At 45.1% G+C, this 25,535-nt stretch overlaps 1 protein-coding gene across 2 annotated transcripts in view; it reads right to left on the bottom strand.

Annotated features, from left to right (window-relative positions):
* The window catches only part of PLCL2 (phospholipase C like 2), a 194,243-nt gene that overhangs the window by 30,599 nt on the left and 138,109 nt on the right, over positions 1-25,535 (bottom strand). For both annotated transcript variants that reach the window (XM_067033827.1, XM_059065026.2), the window contains exon 4: positions 20,925-21,000. In XM_067033827.1, coding sequence (XP_066889928.1) covers positions 20,925-21,000 — 76 coding nt within the window. The remainder of the gene's footprint in view (positions 1-20,924; positions 21,001-25,535) is intronic.

Below are 25,535 nucleotides of genomic sequence, written 5' to 3'. Positions count from 1 at the left end.
CTTGTTTCTCCTTGAAAATCTAAGCAAATGTGTCCATATATCCACAATCCTCCCTTTCTAGCACAAAAGCAGCATGCCATGCATACTGCTCTGTACCGTGGTTTTTTTCCTCAGGTAACTACGTAGTCGAGATCACTCCCTGCCAGCGTATCCAGCACTTCTTCACTCTTTTTCTAACACCTACACAGGCTCCCACATTGTGTGGATGAGCCAGCATTTATTTAACCAGTCCTCACTGATGGACATTGTCTCCAATCTTTTGCTATTACAAATAATGTTGGAGCAGCTGTAATTTTTACAAGACATTTCTGGCGTTCTTTCGTACATTTTTACTGTTGGGCATCCCGATTTCTAACTCCCTTTCTATGCAACATCGTTTCAGAGCATCTCTTTACATCGTGACTGACAGTAACTTTATTCCTTAGTGTCTTTAAACAGTGAAGGAGAGTTGACACAAAGGATAAATACAGTAAGCTGCCGATCTAGTCTTCCTTCTTCTCTACTTTTTCCCCTCCTAATAGAACTATGGCCCTAATTCCTGTCATGCTAATAAGGCTTAAGAACCTCCCTGGTTTCAAAAAAGAACAGTAATTAGTAAAATTGATTACATTGACTAGGAAACTACCACACTGACCACTCTCCTTTAATCTAGCCTCTCTTTTGCCAACACCGCAACTCGGTCACTAAACCCCCTCCAGCGCACTGCTGTGTGGCCTGGCTCACATGGGGGGGCTGCATCCCCCATATCTAGTTCTGACTTTCCTGGACATGCTTGGCTTAACAGATGGGAAAAACAGACAGACAAAAAATAATAACCGGGCTTCCCTGGTGGCGCAGTGGTTGAGAGTCCGCCTGCTGATGCAGGGGATGCGGGTTCGTGCCCCGGTCCGGGAGGATCCCACGTGCCGCGGAGCAGCTGGGCCCGTGAGCCATGGCCGCTGAGCCTGCGCGTCCGGAGCCTGTGCTCCGCAACGGGAGAGGCCGCGGCAGTGAGAGGCCCGCGAACCACAAAAAATAATAATAATAATAATAACCATGAGTAGGTGGTGATGATGTTCTAAAACCCAGGATTTCTGTTAGAGTAAAACACACACACACAATTTTTCCCTGGTCAGGTCTGAGAGACTCCCTGGGGTGTGCTGTGATGACTCAGACCCGCTTCCTAGAACACGGCCAGGTGAGGCCCCGATGGTAGGACCCTGATGGGTCTTAAGTTTTAATACTTCAGCACGATCTGGATTTCAGGACATCGATCGTTAGTATTCATAATGTTTCTATTTCGGATAGTCAGGAAACATTACGGTCTTATAAGCATCACTGAGGCTCAGTAGATGGACATCTAGACTGGAACACGGGAAAGAGAAGAGACACAGGAGAAGACGTGGAGCGGTAACTCTCTGCGTAACAAGAAGGTATAGAGTTGTATGGTCTCCAAGGGGCGTGGGAAGGAAAATGGTTGTGACGTCATCGCGGGACCACACCATACAGCTGCCTGACCACAAGCGGGCTTTCTGAGACGCTTTCTTATTACAAATCTCAATACTGGCACAAAGATGTGACACAATAGTACTGGCGGATATTTCAACCACCCAGATGTATGCTTGGGAGCCTCATGCCACTGGAGGCAGTTGGTTTAACTCGCCTTGCTGACCATCTGACCACTAAGGTGATGAGACAGTGACCGGAACTGCCCCGCGGGGCTTCACTCCAACCAACAGGTAAGAACCCGCAGGTAACACAAGCACGGAACAGCCGAAGGCGGGAATGCTGAGCTCAGACAAACATCCGTCCTAGATTTTAAGAAAGCAGCTTTCAGAAAGTTCAGAAGAACACAGGGCCAGAGGCTGCCTTGAGAAGGACTGAGGACTCAGGGGAGAAACACAGTCAAGATGATGAAAAATGATACCGATTAGGATGAAATGGAGAAACTTTTTTTTTTTGGTCACACTGCACAGCTTGCAGGATCTTAGTTCCCTGACCTGGGATGGAACCCACAACCTCGGCAGTGAAAGTGCGGAGTTCTAACCACTGGACGGCCAGGGAAGTCCCATGATGAAATGGGGAAACATTTAAGGAAACAAGTATAGCTATCTAAAAAGCTCATATTCTATATGTCTATGAAAAAGTGAGACAATTCCCCCTTATCCTCCCCCTCTTAAAATAGCTATAGCCCAGTAAAAGTCCACAGGGAAGTGAAAAGTGTATTATTAATGAAGTTCTTTAAAAATGGGCACAAAAAGGTGATTAGTTGAAAAATGGAAAAGTTACATTAAAAATATAAAACCCCACATTTAAAAAAGTGGTCAAGACCATCAGTCCCATTATCATTTATTTCATTGTCTGGTTTGCTACATAACACACCTGTTTCTTTAAAAAGATTTTCATATTATTAACTTATAGACTAATCTTTGCAAACATTCTGCCAATCCACTTATATGTAGCATATGTTGATTTTATTTTTTAAGGAAATAAAAGGATTCTCACCTTGATCTGTACAGCATGATTGTACTTTTCACTGCTCCCCTGTGATATGCAAAGTCCAGGCCAAAGACATGATCAAGGGAAACAAAAGACAATTCGCCAGGCACTTTACACCTACTATATAGGAAACTTGGAAAGAGGCTATAGAACTTTCTGGAGGAAATGGTAAAGAAAAACTCGAATATTGGTTTGTCTGAGCCCAGTGGCCTACGGTTTCCCAACTGTCATGCATTATTGCTAAACAAGAATCCCAGCCCTTAATATGAGCTCTTGGTTCCATGTCCTGGCTATTGTAAATAAAGTTGCAATGAATATTTTGGTACATGACTCTTTTTGAATTAAAGTTTTCTCAGGGTATATGCCCAGTAGTGGGATTGCTGGGTCATATGGTAGCTCTATTTTTAGTTTTTTAAGGAACCTCCATACTATTCTCCATAGTGGCTGTATCAATTTACATTCCCACCAACAGTGCAAGAGGGTTCCCTTTTCTCCACACCTTCTCCAGCATTTATCTAGATTTTTTGATGATGACCATTCTGACTGGTGTGAGGTGATACCTCATTGTAGTTTTGATTTGCATTTCTCTAATGATTAATGATGTTGAGCATTCTTTCATGTGTTTGATGAATGGATAAAGAAGATGTGGCACATATAACGAAATTGAGTTATTTGTAGTGAGGTGGATGGACCTAGAGTCTGTCATACAGAGTGAAGTAACTCAGAAAGAGAAAAACAAATACCATATGCTAACACATATATATGGAATCTAAGAAAAAAAAAAGTCATGAAGAACCTAGGGGCAAGACGGGAATAAAGACACAGACCTACTAGAGAATGGACTTGAGGATATGGGGAGGGGGAAGGGTAAGCTGTGATGAAGTGAGAGAGTGGCATGGACATATATACACTACCAAATGTAAAACAGATAGTGGGAAGCAGCCGCGTAGCACAGGGAGATCAGCTCAGTGCTTTGTGACCACCTAGAGGGGTGGGATAGGGAGAGTGGGAGAGAGGGAGACGCAAGAGGGAAGAGATATGGGAACATGTGTATATGTATAACTGATTCACTTTGTTATAAAGCAGAAACTAACACACCATTGTAAAGCAATTATACTCCAATAAAGATGTTAAAAAATATATATATGAGCTCTTGGGATGGTTGTGTATATCCAATAATTACACAGTGAGGTAGAACACTGCAGGGGTATCAGACAGGCACTGACCCTCTTCTAAGGGAATACAAGGGGAGAGAGAATGATATCATGCCGTGGAACTGGGTTTGCCCATATATAACAAAGAAATCTGATTATACGTCAAGATGCGAACTGCATTATTCCCTTGATATTAAATTACCAGGCAATCTATTCTAACACGTCACAGGTCTTCACATCAATGGTGCGTATAAAGAAGCTGTCTGGGTTAGATGTTAAGTAACGTTCTCCCTATTTCCCAAATTATTTTCAGCAAAGAAACATTAGCTCAGTGAAAATGTCCTTATCTTATTAAGAAACTTAGAAGCAGCATCTCTCCTCCGCCTGTAAGTCAAACCATCTGTGTGAAGAGCAGAGTTTTAAAGTAGATGGTGAAAATCAGATAACTAGAAACTTTAAGACTAAGTTACCACCTTCCCTCCCCTGCCCCCCACGAAGAAGCTAAGTTGTTTTCATTTTAAAATTTCTTCTTTAGTTACAGTTTGAAGGTGGTGGGGTTAGGAGCCAGAGAAGAGACAGACAGACAGACAGACATGGGCAAGACAGTCAAGATTCTACTTTTTTTTTTTTTGTAAATGACTGGCCCAGCTCACATATACAAATATCTATTTCTAAATTATTTTATCTCGAACAAGATTTTTTTTAATGTTTTCTAGTTTCACCTTTTTAAAAAAAGGACTCCAATATGAAACAATTGGGAATATTTACTTGAAGAGATAAAACTGAACTATTATCTCAGATTTCTTTAACAAGTGGATTTTTCACAATAGTTCTCTGTTTCTGTAATCAGTAGTCAATAGTCATAACACTGAGATACAAAAGGTCTCATCATTTTGGATAATGAAAGTAATTTCTGATGCTTGAAGTAATAACACTAATTGGTCAGCCAATAACATGTATTGATCACACTCCATGCACAGGGAGGGCGTCTGACCATCTGCTGTGTTGAGTCCCGTTAAGACCCATTACTTAAGTATGCTGAACACTGTAAAAAGCTACAGACTTCTAGAAGCATGGGGAGAAAGCCAGGGTAAGGGGACTAGTGCTTATATTATCTGCTCACTGACAATCATTTCGTAAAGAAATCTTTATAACTTTGTTCTGGAATACAATGGCTGAGTGTACAGGCCTTAGAGTAGCAAATAGGGCAATAGCATTACAAAAATGTGAACATGTACAATTTCTGCTTTTTTTAATCAATGCCAAAATAAACTCTGTAGGTGCAGTAGCAAATTAGGATTTTTGTATGAGGAATCATACCATGAAAGGGAGATTCTGTAGGCATGCAAGGACTATGTATTACAATGTAAAACTTTACAGAATAAATTACAACTGGTAATGTAAAGATTAATCTTAAGAAATAAATAACCAATCAGAAAAGTTGAAATTTCTGAAAACTTGAGGACAACCATTCTGTGTTTTCTCCTTAGTGAGTAGAGAGAAGATGAGAATAAACACCTCTGAGAGAGCTGACCGCCCTTGTCCCTATTATAAAATTGTAAGCAATTAGGTTGAAAATTTACATAACAAGGAAGAAAGGGAGCTCTTATCATTTCCTGCCAGAGTATGCTCAGTGGAGTGACAAGAATGCTGAACTCCGATGAAAGAAAGGTGATCTGGGGGTGCCTGTCCCCCACAGATGGGGCCCGGGAGCAGCCAGCATGGCTCAGCCGTGGCCACGGGGTGCAGGCTGGGCCTCAGGACGCCTGCATCTATTACTTTGCTCAGGAATAAGACCTGGTCGCTCATGATGATGGTCCTCTGGGCAGCTTTGGGAGGTTAGTTCTGCTTCCCGCTTTCTTACTAACTACACTATTAATTCCACAGACAGGCAAGCATCCCTTTGTACGTAACACAAAGTAAATATCTGATTTTTTGCATGTCCCTTGCTTACCAATTATCAATGTGTCTTTTGCCTGCCTCTCTACGTTGCTGATATTTTAGGGTGACAGGCCCTGCACAGGTGCAGAGCCTAGAAGCCGCCCTCGCAGGCAGGCTTGTAATAATGCTGTTAAGTGGAGCCTTTACAGTTCTTAAAAGGATAAGAAGATGCAGGAAAACTACCCAAACCAGCTCCTCCTGAGCTGGTAAAAGAGGAGGCACTGCAGTTGCCAGCCCATGTCATTAAGTGAGGCAAGAGATAACAGCTAATTCTGGCCAAAGAAATTAACATCTTTGTTAAGTTTTAGAACACTTCACTTGAAAACCAATACTAACTAGGTAAACAGTCTTTTGAAAAACATGATGTGAAACAATTTCACAGTGCTACATCATTTAACAGTCAAAATATACAGTGTGTTCAAAAGCATGAAAGTTTGAAGGCTGTGGGCATATTACACTAATTCAATGACATGCTTGGAAACATGAACTAAAACTTGGGGTAAAAGTCTAGAAAGCAGCAAACGACCACATCTCAAGCACAGCCCTGGCTGGGCCTGCTGTGGCTGCTCTTTCGTCAAGCAGATTGTCTTTGCGCCTTGGCTGCTCTGTGCCAAAGACCCTACAGTTAGGTTCCTCCGACTCTGTGACCCCAAGTTTGTGTTTCTAGAAAAGAGCTGTGGGTTATTTTTCTTCTGGAATGTTAAGCAGAAGAATGTATACCATTTTCTTCTGGAATGCTCAAATTCCTTTCTGGTAATGAACTTGAGAACCCAGAAAATAAACAGTAGGTCATCAAACAGCAGAGAAAGGGCAAAGGGAAAGGCCATAGTCAGTGACTGCTGCGAGAGTATATATAGTTCATTCTGTTCTAAAGGGAAGAGAAGGCACAGGCCACACAAACAAAACACAAGGCCAGGCCCTGGGCCCACGGTGGACCTTTCCACTTATAGCCACAGGGTTAAATTTTAAAAATTGGTATGGCCACACAAAAGTATATTATTTGATTTTTATGTAAAGAACAATGTTTTGGAAATTTATTGCTTCTTTCCATGTCATCTCTCAAAAATTTAAACAGCTCAGATTATTTATAGAGGGAGGTTCTTGTTTCACATAATTTTCCAATTATTGTTTCAAAACACTGCAACTTAAATATTTTAAAGGGTTTGTTTTTGAGGAGTTTAAAGCTTAATGACAAACGATGGAATGTAGTGCTGACAGATTATCATGTTTTAAAAAATAAAGAAGTGTAAAGATGATACATAATTGCATTAGCTAAGAACAATAGAGCAACTGAATATAATGGAATGTAGTAAAGAGAAATTTCCAGTCCTATCAAGTTTCCTGCCTCCCATCACAGATAAACCTAGATGAAAACCAAACAGCCATAAAAATAAAATAAAAAATTTAAAGTACATGATACATACAATACTAAGATATGAAAATGAGGCTTTGCCTTGAAGGGGGGGCTCAGTCAGAAACATGGCAGCATTTCCTCTTCGATGGAAACGAACGGCATTTATTCATGCCAAACATGAAGCAGATGACCTTTCAAACATTCTGGATGGGATTTTCGATACCAATCTAAATGATCTGAATCGAAAATGTACCATGTAGCACACGGCTCAAAATTTTCAAAAGCAAATATAATTTAAAAAATTACTCCATAAGAGACATATTGATCTTAAATTTATATACCTAAAGATTACTTTTTCAACTGAAACTTTACTTAGCTATCTTAAAAAGCTCTTTTATCACAAACATACCCAGTGCAAAAATATTTCTATGTGTGTTGAAAATAGAAACCCAAATCATAGGGTAGAATATTTCAAATGGCGACAAAAGAAGTATATATTTATAATTTTAATTTATTTCAGATTCCCAAGTTAGGTACAGTGAGCTATTTCCTGGAAGATGGAATTCCATATAACACAAGTCTACCTGGGATCTCACTCAAGAGGTCAATTTGTCAAGTTTTATAAGTACCGCAAAATAACATGGTCTCGGGCTTCCCTGGTGGCTGCAGTGGTTGAGAGCCCGCCTGCCGATGCGGGGGACGTGGGTTCGTGCCCCGGTCCGGGAAGATCCCACATGCCGCGGAGCGGCTGGGCCCGTGAGCCATGGCCGCTGAGCCTGCGCGTCCGGAGCCTGTGCTCCGCAACGGGAGAGGCCACAGCAGTGAGAAGCCCGCGTACCGCAAAAAAAAAAAAAAAAAAAAAAAAAAACCAAAAAAACCCCCATGGTCTCATGTCACAACATCAAAGTCCCTTGAGAACAAAATATGGATCATTTTTTCCAACTAATGTATACAGAGAACGTGTTAAAATATACAGGCTTTGTAAACTATACGCTCTGCCCCCCAAACCCCAGGGGTCTGAAGTTTGGGTGTGCCTCCAGCACGTGGGCGCTGACACCATAATCTCCATGGAGACGCAGAAATGTCTCATGACGTTTCATACAGTTCCAGTTGGTAGTCTCTCTCTCTCGGCCTTCTTCCCAAACAATCTTGGCATTAGCAAAAGCCGAATTATTTTCAGATGGATTTTGAGCTCTTCAATCCCATTCCATTTACCTATCTTAGGTGCAATAGATAAACTAGGTCTCTTAAATATACCCTTGAAACCCAGAAGGATGCCACGCCCACAGCATTACCCTTTGCGAATGGACTGCGTGAGGGCGGCGTGCCAGCGCTCCACCTGGGGACTCCGGGTGAGACGGACGGGCCTCCCTCGCGTCCTCTGTGGAATCCAGTGACCATGCCACCCTTCTAAACACGGGCCACGGGACTCACCTGGGCTGGGATCAGACGAGGAACAAACAGCAGACCCTCCTCACTTCACCGTGTTGAGAAACAAAACGGCCTCTTCACCCCAATTATACTCAAAGATGAGCTTTTCACACGGAGGACACGTTTGCCTGGATGGCCCTCGGAAGTCAGTCCTTTCCCCTCTACCAGTTGGGCACGATCACCCAAACACACGAGGCCCTCGGGACGCAACCCTGTCCACCTCTCCCTTTCTTTTTATGCCTCTTATTTTAATTTTTGAACAGATAATATAGTCGCACGGCTCAACAATTTAAAAAGTATAGACTGGTATACGGAGAACGACCTTTCTCCCACTGGGCAACCGCGGTTACCCCCTCCCTGAGAGAGCGGTGCCCTCAGCATCTCACAAGGCTCTAGCTTCCTGCCTCACCTTTTAAAACACATGAGCAGGGACTTCCCTGGTGGCACAGAGTTTAAGACCCTGCCTGCCAAGGCAGGGGACATGGGTTCGAGCCCTAGTCCGGGAATATCCCACATGCCGCGGAGCAACTAAGCCCGCGTGCCACGACTACTGAGCTTGCGCTCTAGAGCACGTGCTCTGCAACAAGAGAAGCCACCGCAATGAGAAGCCCGCGCACTGCAACAAAGAGCAGCCCCCGCTCGCCACAACTAGAGAAAGCCCGTGCGCAGCAACAAAGACCCAACACAGCCAAAGATAAATAATAAATTAATTTTTAGAAAAACACATGAGCAAATAGCACACACTGTTTGCCTTGCCTTTTTAAACTATGTATATATACATATACACACACACACATACATATGGTTTTTTATCTTTATATGTATATAAGATCTTCCTTATATAGGTATATATGTGTAGTCTATGTGTCTGTGCAGGTGAATATATACACATACATATTTCTTTATTCTTTTTGAAGGGGTAGCATAATGTCCCATCATATGGATCTATCATAACATATTTAACAAGAACCCTCCTATTGAACACGTAGGTTGTAACATCTAGGCTGTTCTCAGTGTTATACAGAAAACTCTATACTCAGATATTTCCCCAAATATGTGATCAAATCTTTAGAATAAACTCTCAAATAAATAGGAATTACTGGTTCAAAGTGTACATGATTCATAACTCCGAAATTTACTGCTATGTGGCCTTCCCTACGTGTGGACCCAATTTATACCCCCTAACAATGTGACAGTTCCCAGTTTCCCCTATATTCCCACCCATCAGTCATGATCTGTGTGTGACGAAACTTTGGGGTCTTTGATACGAACGTTTGGATCTGATGCATGAAAAGTGGCATCTCCTTGAAACACCTCATTCTCCAGAAGATCACAGTGTCCTCCTCCTACCCGTCGGGCTGCACCCTAACCTCCGGGGTTGCTCTCCTGTGTCTCCCCAACGTCCAAACGGTGAAAGCCCAGGGCTCCATCTTCTCTATTCATCGTCACTGCTTAGAAGGTCTCAGTCTCCAAGCTTGAAAGACCACTTTCGTGCCCGTGGCTTCCAAATTCATCACCTCCAGTCTGGACCTCTCTCCGAACTTTAGACTTGGAAGTCAGCCAGGCATACCAAACTTGACACATCTACATCCAAACCTCTGATCTTCCTTCTCAAACTCTAACCCTACAGTCCTCCCCATCTTGGTAAAGAGACCCCAACCAAGAATCCTGCAGTGCTGCCCTCTTTCTTTCCTCCTGACCCACGTCCAATCCATGAATAAATGCTGATAGCCATCACCACCACCCAGACCCCCCCAGATCAAGCCGTTCAGTGGCCTGGATGGTTGCAAAAGCCTCCTGGGTGGTCCTCCAGCATCTGCTTTCACCCCCACCCCTCACCCCCTGCTTATCGGATGCAGCCACTCTCCTGCTCAGACCCTCAGGAAGAGCTTCCATCTCTCTGAGAGCGGAGTTGGTGTCTTCACAACAGCCTGGCCCGTTGTCGCCTGGCTCCTGCCCTCCCGGCCCCTGGCTCCCAGCACTGTAGCCAGGTGGCCCATCTTCCTGAAATAATCTCCTTCCAGATATTTGATAAGCGTGCTCTCTGCCTCCAATCACGCCTGCATAGATGTCAGCGGTTCCCTGAGGTCCTGGCTGAGCACTTCATTGAAAAGAGACGCTGCCCACCCCTGCCCCTGCCCCGTCCCCGCCTCTGCCTCACTGATTCCAAAACACTCACCACTGTCGGACACAGTGAGTGTTGTATTTACTGGCTTTTTAATTTTCTGTCTCCCATGACTCGACTTCAGCTTTGAGAAGGCCGGAGTTTAGACTCTGCGTTCATAGCTGTCCCTCTACCTGTAGCAGGTTTGCATCGTTTATGGGTGAGTCTGGACATCCTTTCATTTTATTTTAGAGTCTTTTGAATTTCCCTTGTTGTGAACTGTGTTCATATTCTTTGCAGAGAATACAAACATGAGGGTTGTTGGCCTTTTTCAGACTGATTTCAGGAGTTCCTTGTGTTATTAGGGATATTAGCCTTTCCTGATACGTTCTGGTAACATTTTTTTCTTAGTTTCTCGTTGTTGTTGCAGATTTGCTTCTGATCCTTTTTGGGAATTCTTTGCACGCAGTCTAATCCATCAAAAGGCTGCGTGTGTGTGTGTGTGTGTGTGTGTGCGTGTGTGTGTGTGTGTGTGTGTGTGTGTGTTTGAATGTTTTGCTGCAGCTTCTGGGTCTGTGCTATCTCCCGTCTGTGCCGCGGCCACTGCTGGCCTGGGCCTGGCTGTCCCTGCGGGGGCTCCTCTCCCACCTGGAATTCCCACCCCACCAGCCTTGCTCCCAAACCACTTTCCTGACTCAACTGTAGCTCCGAACTCTGGTTCCGTGCTGACCCGATGGGTCAGTCACAGGCTGTGCTGTCCTCTCACCAGAGGACCGAGTCCCCTGTGCAGTGAGGATTCTGCTTGTGCCTCTCCTGCTCTCGGCCTGGAGCCCCGGGGCGGGGAAGTGAGGTCCCCAGCCTCCCTCAGACTGAGAGTAGGACCTAATAAATGTCTGTGAAGCGACAAATGGACGAATAACTGCAGCATTCCACGTTCAGTTCAATTCAGCAAATATTTACTGAGTGCCAGCTTTGGCAAGGCGCTGTTCGTGGCATCGGTGGGAGACGATATGAGTAACCAAGCTCCCTGCTCTCAAGGAGTTTACATTCTCGTTGGAAGGAGACATACAATAACCAAGGACCAGGAGCAAATGATACTGTGGTTGGAAGGTAATGACTCTGCTATAGGGAAAAAAAAAAAAAACTAGAGGAGGGCAGGGCTCAGATGTGCCGGGATGTTTTCAAGGTTTGAGGTTGAAGTAAAACATCCAGTTCTGAATGATTAACACAAACTCATAATCATATCCTGGGATTGCCTATATTTCCTCCCAACCCTTTCTTCATTAAAGAACTCATCCATAGCACAGGGAACTCTACTCAGTGTTCTGTAGTGACCTAAACGGGAAGGAAATCCAAAAAGAGGGGATGTATGTATACATAGAGCTGTTTCACTTTGCTGCACAGTAGAAAGTAACACAACATCGTAAAGCAACTATACTCCAATAAAAATTAATTTAAAAAAAACCAAGAACTCATCCATTCAAATAACTCCTCCATTTGGATGATACTAATTCTATCTGTAGATGCCACTCCACCCCGAGCTTGACTACAGTTGCTTTGACAATGTGCTAGCTATTTCCATTTGACCCTCTGCTACAGTCTGTTTTGTGTCCCCCTGCCCGACCCCAATCCGTATGTTGCAACCCTCATGCCCAAAGGGATGGTGTTAGGAGGTGGGGCCTTTGGGAGGTGCTAAGGTCAAGAGTATGGAGCCCTCATGAACGGGATTAGTGCTCTTTTAAAACTCTACCCCTTCCACCATGTGAGGACCCTGCAAGAAAGGGCCAGCTCCGAACCAGGAAATGGGCCCCCACCTCGCGATCTTGGACTTCCCAGCCTCCCGAGCTGTGAGAGGTAAGTCTCTGTAGTTTCAAGCCCTGTGGTCTGTGACACTTTGTTATAGCAGCCCGACTGGACCAAGACACAGCCACCCTACATGATCCCAGGCCCAGCACGCCTGAACCAGACCTTCACAATCCCCTTCCCCCTTCCCCAGTAGCTCAGGCCCCCACATTCTAATGCTGTGTGGAGTACTGGAACACAGGGGGCAGAGGAGAGAGATGGGTCAGTCAGTGAGTCCCCAGGTCTGTCCCAAACTATTTCATGACCCCATGGCCTATGGCAGATTCCAGAAGTGTTCAAGACGTTGACAGACAGAGCTTGAAAGAAGGGCTTTATAACCCAATACATTTGGTTTGGGAAATGCTGAGTTAAACTAGGGAACATTTAGCATGCTGATGTGTCCCAAGAATCTCCAGAGGGGAATACGTTGTGTTATGAAGATTTGGGGATGAAACACTTTGCCCAGGAAGCATGACTAGTGTTCCTCAAATCAGGCTTTGGGCAATGTTGGCCTTAGAAGTCAATGCCAAACACTTTATCCTTGAATTAAAAGGCTCCCGTCACATAACCCATCCTCTACTTCCAACCCTAATTTCTGCTGCTTCCCAAAGCAAACATTTCCCTTCGGACAGGACAACATATGTCATGTGCATGAAAAGCACACCTGGGCGATGAAGCCTCTCCCCCTGGCCCACCAGAAAAGCACCGTCCCTCCGCTCTCCTCACACGGACCGTACATGCCTCTCTCAAGTCCCTAGCTCAAGCCCCACCCTCTCCCTACCAACAAAACCCCCTGGCCTGCTCCTTCTCTCAGATTCCACTTATACCCGTTGCCTAATCTACTGGCTTGGTTGTATTTTATAACTGTCAAGGGTAGCAGAGACCGTGCATTTGTTTTTGCATCTCTAATAAATACTTAGTACAGCATCTTGTCATTAAACACATTCCACAGATGCATGACTGCATTTTTCCTTTACTGTGTTAACACATGTAATGACGTATTTTTGGCAAGGCACTGACCTATAATGAAAGAATACAGGTTAATTAAAATTGCTTCAAATTCCTTATTCTTAGATTTACCTCTAAATATTGTTAAAACATTCTTAGAATGCATTTGTTCACTTTACCCACTACAGTCCCTTATTTATATTATATTATATGTCATATCATATGATTTGTATATCACAGAATTTGAAAGACAGAAAAAGCCTTAGAGACCATCTAGGCTATTTACTTCATTTTAGATCTAAGAATATCTAATCAGATTGTGTGTGTGTGTGTGTGTGTGTGTGTGTGTGTTTGTGTCTGTATAAAACCTTCTGGTATTTGAGAAAGATGATTTAATTTACTGTGGACTTGACTTGACTTGTGGTTCTTCTCAAATTTAATAAACAAGTATGATGGAATAATAACAAAAATGATTTTTATGGGAGTGCCAGAGTTGAAGGAAGCCTGACCCCAGAAGATAATCTGCTGAGATGCCGAGAGTTGCCATTTATGTATGTATTTATTTATTTATTTTTGGCTGCATTGGGTCTTCATTGCTGTGAACGGGCTTTCTCTAGTTGTGGCGAGCAGGGGCTACTCTTCGTTGCGGTGCACGGGCTTCTCATTGCGGTGGCTTGTCTCGCTGCAGAGCACGGGCTCTAGGCTCACGGGCTGCAGTAGTTGTGGCATGTGGGCTCAAGAGTTGTGGCTCACGGGCTCTAGAGCACAGGCTCAGTAGTTGTGGCACACGGGCTTAGTTGCTCCACGGCATGTGGGATCTTCCCGGACCAGGGCTTGAACCCGGGTCCCCTGCACTGGCAGGCCGACTCCCAACTACTGCGCCACCAGGAAGCCTGAGAGTTGCCATTTAGATGAGGCGTTCAGAGACCGTGGGTTTACAGGGAAGGAGGAGGCAGAGGAAGAAGTGACAAGAGAGCACAGCTTTGGGATCTGCGCACAGGACAGATATCCAGGGAGGTCGCACATCCACCCATCTCCCTCCCCTTCACTCCGGGCACTGCTGAAAGCCACGCTGGGAAGAAGAAATCACGGGGTGGGGAGAGGCTCAGAGGTGAGCATGAACCCAGGAGAGGCCTCTCTGCTCCACCCTCTAAAGAGACCTTTTCGTTCAAATGCAAATTCCTGGGCCCCAACCCTGAGGATTCGATACTGGGGGGCAAAGCAAATAAACTGCACTTTACACAAGCGTCCCTAGGAGCCTCTGACCACACTTGTAGGAAATCCTGCTGTGATGGGCACCTGAGACGGTGGGGTATGGTGGGGCAGCTGGCTCCTACACACTGCTTGCTCGTTTATCCTTCCTGCCTGAGCTGGCCTAGCTGTCACTTTTGTGATCATCCTTCTCCCCTCCCTTATCACGAGCAAAGGTTCCTTCTGAGGGAATTAAGAAGGATGGGGCGGGGGGCAGGCTGGCCCACCAACAATGACCTTGCTACTTCTTGGCTTCTGTGGCTTCACTAACTGTTAGTTAATTAAAGTGCCTGGGAGAGCATCTCGTGATTCTTAGAAGAGGAAAGAGGCCGAGGGTCCCAAAGGAGTTAAGGGTTCACGTGTCTCACCTTCAGAGAGGTCACTCTTCACCTTCGAAGTGAGGCATGAACTCTCCCCCTTGAATCGCACGCTGACAGGTTGCGACTCATGCACCCGTGCCATCGCATGGGATTACTTATTTGATCTTCTCTTTTTAGGTGACTGTAATCAGGCCATTCCAAAATTGCTGCTTAGGCAACTGATCTGAGGTCACTGTATTCTAGAGCCCGTGGGGCTATCAGGGACGCATACAACTCACTGTCACTTAGAAGGAGGAAAATGAGCCAGAGAGAAGTCGAATACCACAACAGCAAGACATGGTACAGGGGGCCCAGGAGCCTGTGCTGGATCCCCAGGGAAGAACATCTTACTTCTGTAAAATGGGGCTGAGAGACAGCCTGACATAAGCGAAGACAAAAGTTATAGGCTCCCAGGCTTCCTTTTGCAAACATCGTTAACAGAACACTGTGAAGCGTTTGCAGAATGACTCGTACAGAGGATTTTATGTTTGCTGTGTTGAGCAAGACAATGATGTGAGCAGAGCAAGTGATGGATGGTGACAGGTTACTTATCCGGAAACCTTTGCTGCTGAGAACACACTGAAATCCCAGGAGTTTGCAAAACAACAGAGGCCTCTGAGCAAGTCATGTAGGTCTGCCTGACATCCTGCCTGTTCTCCGCACACGGACAGAGTCAGGCTCTCTCTGCTTTGAGGGAAGATAAATCTATCAAGCTTGGTCCCAGGGGAAAGGCCAGCAGACCAGAAGCAGCAAATCAGAAAGAGAACAAAAGAGTCATGTACAAACAGGCAGTGGGAAATGCAGCACAAAATGTAGGAGCAGTAGGGAGTGAAAGCCGAAGGAGAGGAGATGGAACTAAACTATGAGCCCTGGGATGGGATCTGAACAGGAAGCCCCAGTGCACAGTGTAAGGGCCCTGAAAACTTAAGGCTCCTGGGGGCATCGTGGCATTAACCACAGCAAATAACCACCCTGGGTCATCAAAAGTTCAGATTACTTTTGGTAGCCAAATTTAAGAAAGCAGAGATATGCAGAATCCATTACAGAAAAATTTCTAGTAAGCAGATTAAAATGAAGGGCAATTAAAGCTTTTGTTATTTCGAAAGCTGCCTTCCATCCCACTTTACTCAGTAATTATGCACCCCTGCCATGCATGGGAGCCCCTCAGAGCTTTCAGAATAGAAGTTTCTACTTGAACAGGTTGGGGGGCCGGGGCTGGGCTTTCTTTCACTTAGATCTTGACTGCCCCTCCCCTAACAGGAAATTGAAAAGAGCAGGGACCCGACTCTCCTGCCAGAAGAGGAGCCAGGCTCTCGCCAACTGGGTGCAGACACCACCTCTGCACCTGGCTTTCCCAGAAAGCCGGGGTGGCAGGGGTCCTGGGCAGCAAGCACCTGCCTCACCCACCTGGCCCCAAGCCTCCCCCAGGACCATGCAGGTCAAGGATTCCTGTTGCAGCTTCCACCGCTCCATCCCTTCCTTCCTCTTTCTTAAACTTAGTAAATTAAATTAAGTCTAAATTTAGCAGTGATTTAATGTTTGGCAGAAAGAGGCATACACCTAGTTTAAAGACAAAGAGTTGTCACCAATCCCCCCTCTCCAGAAGCAGTTAGCATTCAACCCCTTTAGCTGAGTTTGTTTCCTTTTTGAGTATCTATGTCCATATTGCTAAGTAACAGGCATATACTGTTTAGAGTTTTTTCCCCAAGCATTACTTATTAAACTGCCCAGATGAAGGATGAGAATTTGGCTATTTTCAAGCTTCCCACCGTCAGGACTCTCGGCCATCTGGGACCTAGTTGCTCCTGAATCTAGCTTTCGGACAGCTCTCCCCTCTTATTCCCACCTTTACTCCGACCCCCAGAGGCATCTGCTGCCACCAGGTCCTGGCCTGGGGGGATCTCCACAAAATCAGACTGTGCCCCCATCCCCACCAGCTTCATGGTCAGCTTTCTTGAGTCAGCTAAGTCAACTTTCCTTTTCCTGTTTCCAAAATTTTGTTGCTCCCATTTTCTTTGTCCTTATAAGTTTTTTATTTTAAAAAAAATCCTACTGTCATTTTAATGAGGCTCAGAAGGGAGTGGACATTAAATGCATGTGTTAATGCACCATCTTGGACAGGAAGTAAGTTATTGACAGGAAGTAAGTCATTGATTTCTTTTTTCTTCCCAGAGAACAAATGATTTTCCATTTAAATTCACCTGATGAAAACATCCAATGCACCAAAGCAAAGCAGTCTGGACTACCTCCTAGATCATCTTCCTATTCTTTACAGAACAGATCGATTCAGTGACTAACTAAAATTCAAACACAGACTGCCGTTTTGGGGCCATTGAAAGAGAGAAAGAGCTAGACATTCGAACGTAGAAAAGATGTTTCCCCTGAAAGAATCCATCCGGCTAATCTTTTATCAGCTTTAATAAACTTTTGAAAAAGAACTTGTATGAACTTTTACAGTGCTTCTCCCTCTGGAGATTCTGGCCCTGCCCCGCTGTGTGTGTTCCTTTCCATCACCCACTTGGATACTTCCTGGGAGAACAAGCATTTGTTAGACCCAGTGGGACGTGTGCTCGTTACTTCACACAGACCCGTTCCTGCACGGCTGTGCCATCCCTCACTTCTCTGTCTTTCTCACTCGCATGGCAGCCCAGATCCACTCATCCCACGTCCCACCCCGCAATCCAAACATTCAGTCAGTCCCTGTCGCTGGCACCACTGGCCTCTGGCTCTGAGCAAATGCTCCACATCCTGCCCTTCCTGTCCCCCCTTCCACCGCACCCCAGAGCCGGCGTCCCCCCCTTCTCAGTGGAAAATACTCCTCCACCCCAGGATGCATCCACATGCCACGTTTCTCCCTTTCCAAGGTCAAGTGTTTCACAGCTACGCTCCATTCCTGCCCTCCTCACTTCCTGCATCCTTTATCCTGGGCTCATCTTTCAGCATCTTTCTCTTCGCCTCTTCACTGGATCTTCCATATTCCTAGGAACGTGGTTTTCTTATTAAGATTTCCCTTATTAAGATTTCCCTTTAACCCGCCAAACGTCTGTGCTGGCGTGTTCTCTTCTTAAAAGAGTGGCCTACACAGGCTGCCCCAACTGTCCCTCACCTGGCTGTTCTCACCTCCCTTCCTTGGTCCCTTTGGGTCCCTGCCTGCTGTGCGAGCAGCTTCCTGGCCCATCTTGGCTGTGGGTCTTTACTTACCGGCATTCCTCCCCGGCCTCAGTCTCTCCTCCCAGTAACAGCATCAGCAGACTCATTTCTAGCTCCAAAAAATCAGTCACACAGCGGGGAGTCTGAACCTGTCCCAACTGGGCGCACTTTTCAACACGGGACTGGAGGCGGGTGGCGTGTAACTCCTTATTTTCACTTATTTACATGAAGGTTTATCTAATAAGAATATAGGTTTGTGTTTAAAAGTGTGGAATACTTCTAAAATAATCCTCTCTTCCAGCACTTTGGTGACCTATACCTTCACTTTGTCATTGCAAGATTAAAGATCTGCAAGCAGAAGAACAATTACTCACCACAAATAAAACCTTATGCAAATGTGATTGAGCCCAATACAAACTAGCAACTCTTCAGATGACTAAGAACGATATGCCTTACGATAACTGTAAACATAAGAAACAAAGATCAAGAGACTCTAAAATAAGCACTTGGGACAACAGCAGGGCTGTGTAGGCGGTCGGCAGTAATTATGAAACCGAGAGATGATCGTTATGTGCTTCTGAAGGGCTTTCAACCCGAAGCAACTCAGACCATTACACAGTGGCTATCCCCACTCCTACCTCCCCAAGCAAAACCCTTAACAGACAAGACTCTGATTCAGCTTTTTAAACACAAGCAAATATATCCCTTACTGAAATCAAAGAGAAAAACAACATAAAGCTGCATGATGCTAGACATTATCAAATTTCATAAGCCAAGGAAGTTGCAAAGAATTGCCAATAACTCAAGTTGTTAAATAAATAGCCAGTTCTTGTTTTCCAATAAATCGTGGTTTCAGATTCTAACAGTCCACAGTTCTCATAGCGATACTTGCATTTAATAGAATCGAATACTTCATAAAAGCCAAACCACATTTAGCCAGTTAATATCTGAGCGAATCCACTGTACAGATGTTAGAACAGATGTCACAGGTAAAACAGAGTCAGCATGCAAGCCTGGTGCACAGGAGGTCACTGTCCCGTTTGGAAGATGGGACACGTTAATACAAGACACAGGGACCGAAGAGGCTTGATTGGCTGAACCAGATACATGTCTGAAGGGCTGAATGGAATGGGTCTGGAACACACATCCCGGATTCAGGAAAGCCCCTGGGAGACTAATGAGATAAGAAGAAGACAAGGACAGACTGGCAGAGAGGAGGGAGACAGAGGTCCTACCTTGTGGAAATCTAAGTGGAAACACACAGGGGATGGCAGGGGGCGTGGGGCAGCCCAAAGCCCGGCTGGACGAACAACCTCACATCTTCTTCCTCACGGTTCCCAACAAACTCCAGCGGGTCCTGCCCCACAACAGTCCTCTGCACACAGCTATTATGATCGTCACCTGAAAGCTCAACTTCTCTCCCCTTCCACTACAAAACCAGGGGTTCCCCACTGCCTCACAAGCTGAGTTCAGGCTCCTGAGTCACACACAGTAAGTACTCAATGCGTCTGACTGTGTGTGGTTACTTCCATACGTCCTGTTTGATTTGAAGGTTCTAGAAGACAAAAACCAATCTTGCTTATTTTTTTAATATTTTGGTATGTAACAGCTCTTACAAGTATCTTAGGCATAGTACACGTTCAAAACATGTTTATTAAATAAATGAACAGATGACTTAATACTTTTTAATATAACATTGGCAAAGTGGGTGGGCCAGTTGGCAATGACTTTGCATAGGAAGTTAGAAGTTTAGATTTGGTCAGCTACTCAATGATTTTGTATAGGGTAGTGACATGATAAAAAGTGGTATTTGACGTAACTTGCTTTAACTGTGGCCGTAAGTGTCCCAGAAAGGACTAGAAGTAGAAAGATTACTTTGCTAGTAATATTTTGCTAACAAGGTGGGGATTTTTGTCTGTTGATTAGTCACTAATGTGCATATTCTTCAACAAACACCAAAAGAGAAACTGTCACATGTATCGTTGCCTTTCATCTATTTTAAACGAGTTCATTTCTGAGATAAACGATGACTATTTTTACGGCTAGGTAACAGTTATGGCCTCTTGATTTGAAAGAACAGCAAACAAAAACCCTAGAAATTAAGGACAGATACTCTTATTTATGAAATACAAATATCCTCCACATTAGAACCTTCCAAACTGACACTCAAAATTTGAAAATTGCATTTTGCCTATTCTTATTACAATGCAGAACACTTGACTTTTTGGTTTTATCACAGCTAAAATTAATGAGACAGTTGTTTAGGTAAGTAGAATTTTGTAATCTAGTATAACATTTGGTTGTGAAATGAATGAATTCCTCAGCATGTGAAAATGCCGGTGCATTAACAATTTCAAGAGGTTGTAACTGGTGCCCACGGAGGTGGAAGAGATTTAGCGCAGAGGGTCTCAATCTGGGCTGCAGCTTAGAAATGCTTGGGAACCTTTAACAGCTGTGAACGCTTAAGCCACACCCCAGACCATGTCAATATATTTTAAAAGCTCCTCCCAGGTGAGTCTATTATCCAGGCTTAAGAACCAGTGAATTAGTATTTTCTTTAGCCATGAAGAAATACTTTTTATATCTGATTTTCCTGATATAGTACCAAAAAGATGAAATAGCTCAGGGGCAAAAGAGATGCCGCTACTAACTTCATTTTTTTTTTTTTTTTTTTTTTTGCGGTATGCGGGCCTCTCACTGCTGTGGCCTCTCCCGTTGCGGAGCACAGGCTCCGGACGCGCAGGCCTAGCGGCCATGGCTCACGGGCTTAGTTGCTCCGCGGCATGTGGGATCTTCCCGGACCAGGGCACGAACCCGTGTCTCCTGCATCGGCAGGCGGATTCTCAACCACTGCGCCACCAGGGAAGCCCTACTAACTTCATTTTAAAGAAAAGAAACAAATTCTCACTCACCTGCCTTCTGACAGTGTACAATCTTTTCATACACAGCGTCTGCATTTTCAATCAACGCCTTGAGGGACTGGATCATCTGCAGAGGAAACATCCAGACAGGAGGTCACACAGACAGCTGGACACAGGAGGGTCCGCGCTCGGGCGCGAGGCTCTTCCCCCAACGCGGCTGAGGGGATGTGGCGACTCGTCCCTCCACCTGACGTCCCACTACTCAAGTTCATGGGTGTACGAGTTAAATGATACAGTCACACCTCCCCACACAAGGGCTTAGACCAGACTGTGCGAAGTATATTCCTCGGATGGTCAGGCTTGCACAACACTGGATTTGAACCTCAAGCCAGTACCTGAGTTCGTTTCAGTGTGAAAAGCTACAAATAAATATGTGTGCACATCCAATCTGTCCTTCATTTTAACAAAACCTCCTGCGTCACCTTATGGAAAGCTCCCGTGCCTACATGCCTTACTCACCTCGGCCAAGATGCCTCCATCTGACTCAGTTTAAAGCTTACGATGAGGATCAAAACACAGCATCTCTTTGATGCATCACCAATGCTATCACTCAAACAAGTAGTTTTAATGTGCCTATCAGTGATTTTAAAAATTCAGTGTTGCGTTCTTGTTCTAAATCGCATGTGCTTGTTTTAGGAGCCGCACTTGAAATAAGAAAAAGGAACAGGGTACAGCTGACCAATTATTTTACTCACCAAAATGCTGGGAAAAGATCTGTCTGAAGTAAGCTTTTTGGCTCTTAAATCACTATGAAAATGGGATGGCCAGATTCAGTTCTCATGGCTCAAATGGGGACAATTATGATCCTTGCCATAACTGTAGACTCTAGCTTTTTGTTTTCATTTTTAATTTAATTTTTATTTTATATCAGAGTATAGTTGATTTACAATGTTGTGTTATTTTCAGGCGAACAGCTAAGTGATTCAGTTATACATATACATGTATCTATTCTTTTTCAGATTCTTTTCCCATATAGGTTATTACAGAATAGTAAGTAGAGATCCCTGTGCTATACAGTAGGCCCCTGTTGATTATTAGCTTTTTGTACTTAAATATTTCACATGACAATATTACTCATCTCTTTTACAGGGCCATTCTATTTTATATAACAAATACCAATCCATCATTGTCCATTCCTTTAAATTCTGCCTTGTTTTTCTTTATAGTATTTATCACTAGCTGCCATAGTAATTATTTTATAGAAACTAAATATACGTAGGTTGGATTATTTATATAACTCGAAGAACACCATATTTTATTACTTATTCTTATTTAAACTAAAGCATAATCAACACGCCTCTTAAGAAGTACACCAGATTCTTGAAGTGAGTCACACAGCATTTATCAACTTCCACTGTTCTAAGAAAATTATAGTAAACACCGTGAGGTTTGAAGGCCAAAGCAGGTGTTCATTTATGCCTTCGCTCATTACTCATGGAAGGTGTCCTGTGGGCAGCCGCTGAGCAGGAACGGGGGGCAGGGCGACCTACAGGACACAACCCCTGTCTTCAGGAAGTGCACAGCCCAGTGGCACGGCTCCCACTCAGGATTCGGTTATTTTCACATTCGTTCTTCAAGATCTGAGTCATTCCTGCAATTTTAAGTATTCTATTTTACAGCTCGACATATTGAACAGGCAGTGATAAAAATGAATAGCTCAGAACTCGATTATACCGATAGAAAGTCATTTGCACCATTACACAATTTGCATACGGAAAAGGTTCATACCATCATGAGTAACCTTCTTCAGCTTTGATGCCGAGCCAAATGAGAGGCATTACAAAGCAAGGACTTCCTCCAGCAAGGATGGTGGTTGTCACAGCCCAGTATCAAAGAACTGGCCAACCGTGCCGCTATCATTCAAACGGGGGGAAAAAGCAACAAAATGAACCTGGTCATGAGACAAGTGGGCAGGACAGAAGCAGTAACAGAAGGAACACGAGAGAACAAAACAGCAGCATTAAGGCCAGACTCACTCATCCACACAGCCTACGGGGGAAGGTGGTCAAAACAGATCCACATCGGGGCTGGGGTAGGCGCAGACGAGCACAGATTTACGTGCGTTCCTCAGCTTTCTCATCTAGCACAAGGTATTAAACATCATGGAGCCATAATTTCCTACCTGTGAACTGAGCTGAATAAAAGACATTACGAGGGCTCATAATATTGTGGGGATTGGAGGAGAGGATGCTTGCGGCTGGAACTTGCCAATGGTGAAGTCGCAGTGGACTCCGCACTCACCAGGGACCCGGCAGAGATCCTTCTGGAAGCTCCCAATTAGCTGAATGAGTGTGCCTTCCTGTCCTGTTCTCATTGGCAATGTTTTACACACCCATTACTGATACTAGTTTTGCTTGACAAGCCTGGCGTGAAGCAGCTCAGAGAAACAAATCGCACTATTACTCTTAGAAGCATCTTCCAGTTTAAAGTATTGCCAAAGGTTAAAGAGCGCTGCAACTTTTTTTTTTTTTTTTTGCCTCTCACCGTTGTGGCCTCTCCCATTGCAGAGCACAGGCTCCGGACGCACAGGCCCAGCGACCATGGCTCACGGGCCCAGCCGCTCCGCGGCATGTGGGATCTTCCCGGACCGGGGCACGAACCCGTGTCCCCTGCATCGGCAGGCGGACTCTCAGCCACTGCGCCACCAGGGAATCCCCCAGAGTGCTGCACCTTTTAACTGTAAAAGACACGAAAGGCTTCAGAAATGCACGTCCACCTCCAGGGGCTAGAGAAGGACGCTGCCCTGGCCCTGTGCTCTGTGATGCTGGAGGACTGACTGATCCTTTACTCTGGGGACAGTCATGCGCTGAGGCTGCACGTGTGGGACCCTGAGGTCGGTGCTGAGAACGCACGAAGAGTAGAATGACCCGGGGCCACGAGCAAACAGTACTCACATAAAACGTGGCGGCGCCACCATCGCGCACGTGCTCCTGGGGGTGACAGTGAGAGGCTCCTGAGCCAGGGCAGGGTAGTGGGACAGTTCAATACCAAGTCCTTCTCCCGGTAATGGGGGTGAATGTGCCCCCCGACTTATGTGCAGTATATAAATTATGAAGGTGGCTAACACCCCAGGTGAAGGATGCAAACACAGTGAAAAGCCAGCCCCCCGGGTTTGGAAGTGAGCAGCGGCAGGTCCCTGCCGAGCTTATCAGAGGGGATTCCGGAGGCAGTCAGCCCAGGAGAGGTGGGTACCTGCTAACCAATCAGCAACTTTCAGACACAGGAAGAAAGAAAATCCACCCAGACCTCAGCAGAAATGATTCACTTCCCCACACCTGTCATGGGATGAGTGCATCACTCCCTCTGGGAGGAGGAACTGCCAGTTTAGATCTTTTTATAGTTGCAGGGTACATATTTATAATTTATAGTTCTTGTCCACAGCTTGAGTCCATTGACCCTCCACTCGTGCACTATTCGTGTGAGTTCTCCTCGAGTAAAGGGCCCGTCTAGGTGTTGTTCAGGGAACTCTCTGGCCTGTGGGCTCCTGTAAGTGCACTCGGTTAAAGGTCCAGTGGGCCGAGAGGGCAGGACCAGGCCGGGCCGGGCCTCCCTGCCTGCCTACCCGGCTGGCTGAGGTCTTGTTCTCACACGGCTGACAACTACGACTGAATGCACTGCGGACACAGCAGGGAGACCCTGGAGGCACCATCAGATCTAGGGGTGCTGCCACTTGGGCTGGGTCTGGCACTCTGTAACGAGGTACAATTATAAACAGTACAAGTGTTGGCTGAATGAGTCAAAATGGAAGTATTTCAACGCCTCCTTGGCATCAGGTACGTGGACTTAGGACTTGGCGTCCTCCATTTCCTCGAATGCTCACCAAGTCCATGAGAGGTGGGTGTTGGTGGTGCTGCTTTCACAGATGTGAACAGTGAGGACCCGAGAGTGAAGCCGCTTTCCCAAGGTCGCCTGCTGTGATGAGCCAAGGGCTGTAACTAGTGAACAGGGGGACGGGGATTCCGTTTGACTCGAAGCCTCTGCTGTTTCCACGATACCAGGAAGGTCTGGACCACGAACAGCAGCTGAACAGGAGGAAAGCGCATTCCAACCGGGAGGATGGACAGGAGCATTAGGGAACGTCCTGGCTCCCAACAGGTGTTACACACAATATGTAGCATCATCTCAGCTACCGACATGGGCCCAGAAGTGTGTTTTTATAAAGTAATATTTCTATAAAGCACTTTGGGAAAACTTTTTTTTCAAATGACAACATTAAACAGTTTACTTGGCTCCACTAACCAATTCATTATTAAAAGACCAGAAATCAGAAATCATTTATATTTCATGTGAAACCACTAGAATAAGCATCTCAGACTAGACAAAAGCAGATACATGGGGAGTGACATCAAGAGATGAGTCAAAGGGAAAAACTGCTTTAAGTTATCTTGTTTTCTCTGTATATGTTACATTAATATGTGACTATAACGCAAGGCCCGGTAGAGTAACTGGTTTTATAAGCATGATCTGCATTAATGCAAATTTCATCGATTCACTTTAAATGCACAGGTGTAAGTCTCAGCACCGAAATCAGACATCCTGCTGCTGTCCCGAGTAACTTACCATGTGGACCCTCATATTGTTTACAAAGTACAAGATGCTTTC

The sequence above is a fragment of the Kogia breviceps genome, chromosome 5 (genome assembly GCF_026419965.1).
Source record: "Kogia breviceps isolate mKogBre1 chromosome 5, mKogBre1 haplotype 1, whole genome shotgun sequence".
Lineage (NCBI taxonomy): Eukaryota > Metazoa > Chordata > Mammalia > Artiodactyla > Physeteridae > Kogia > Kogia breviceps.
Note: the sequence above shows the minus strand (reverse complement) of the source record. Positions and strands in the feature narration are given on the sequence as shown.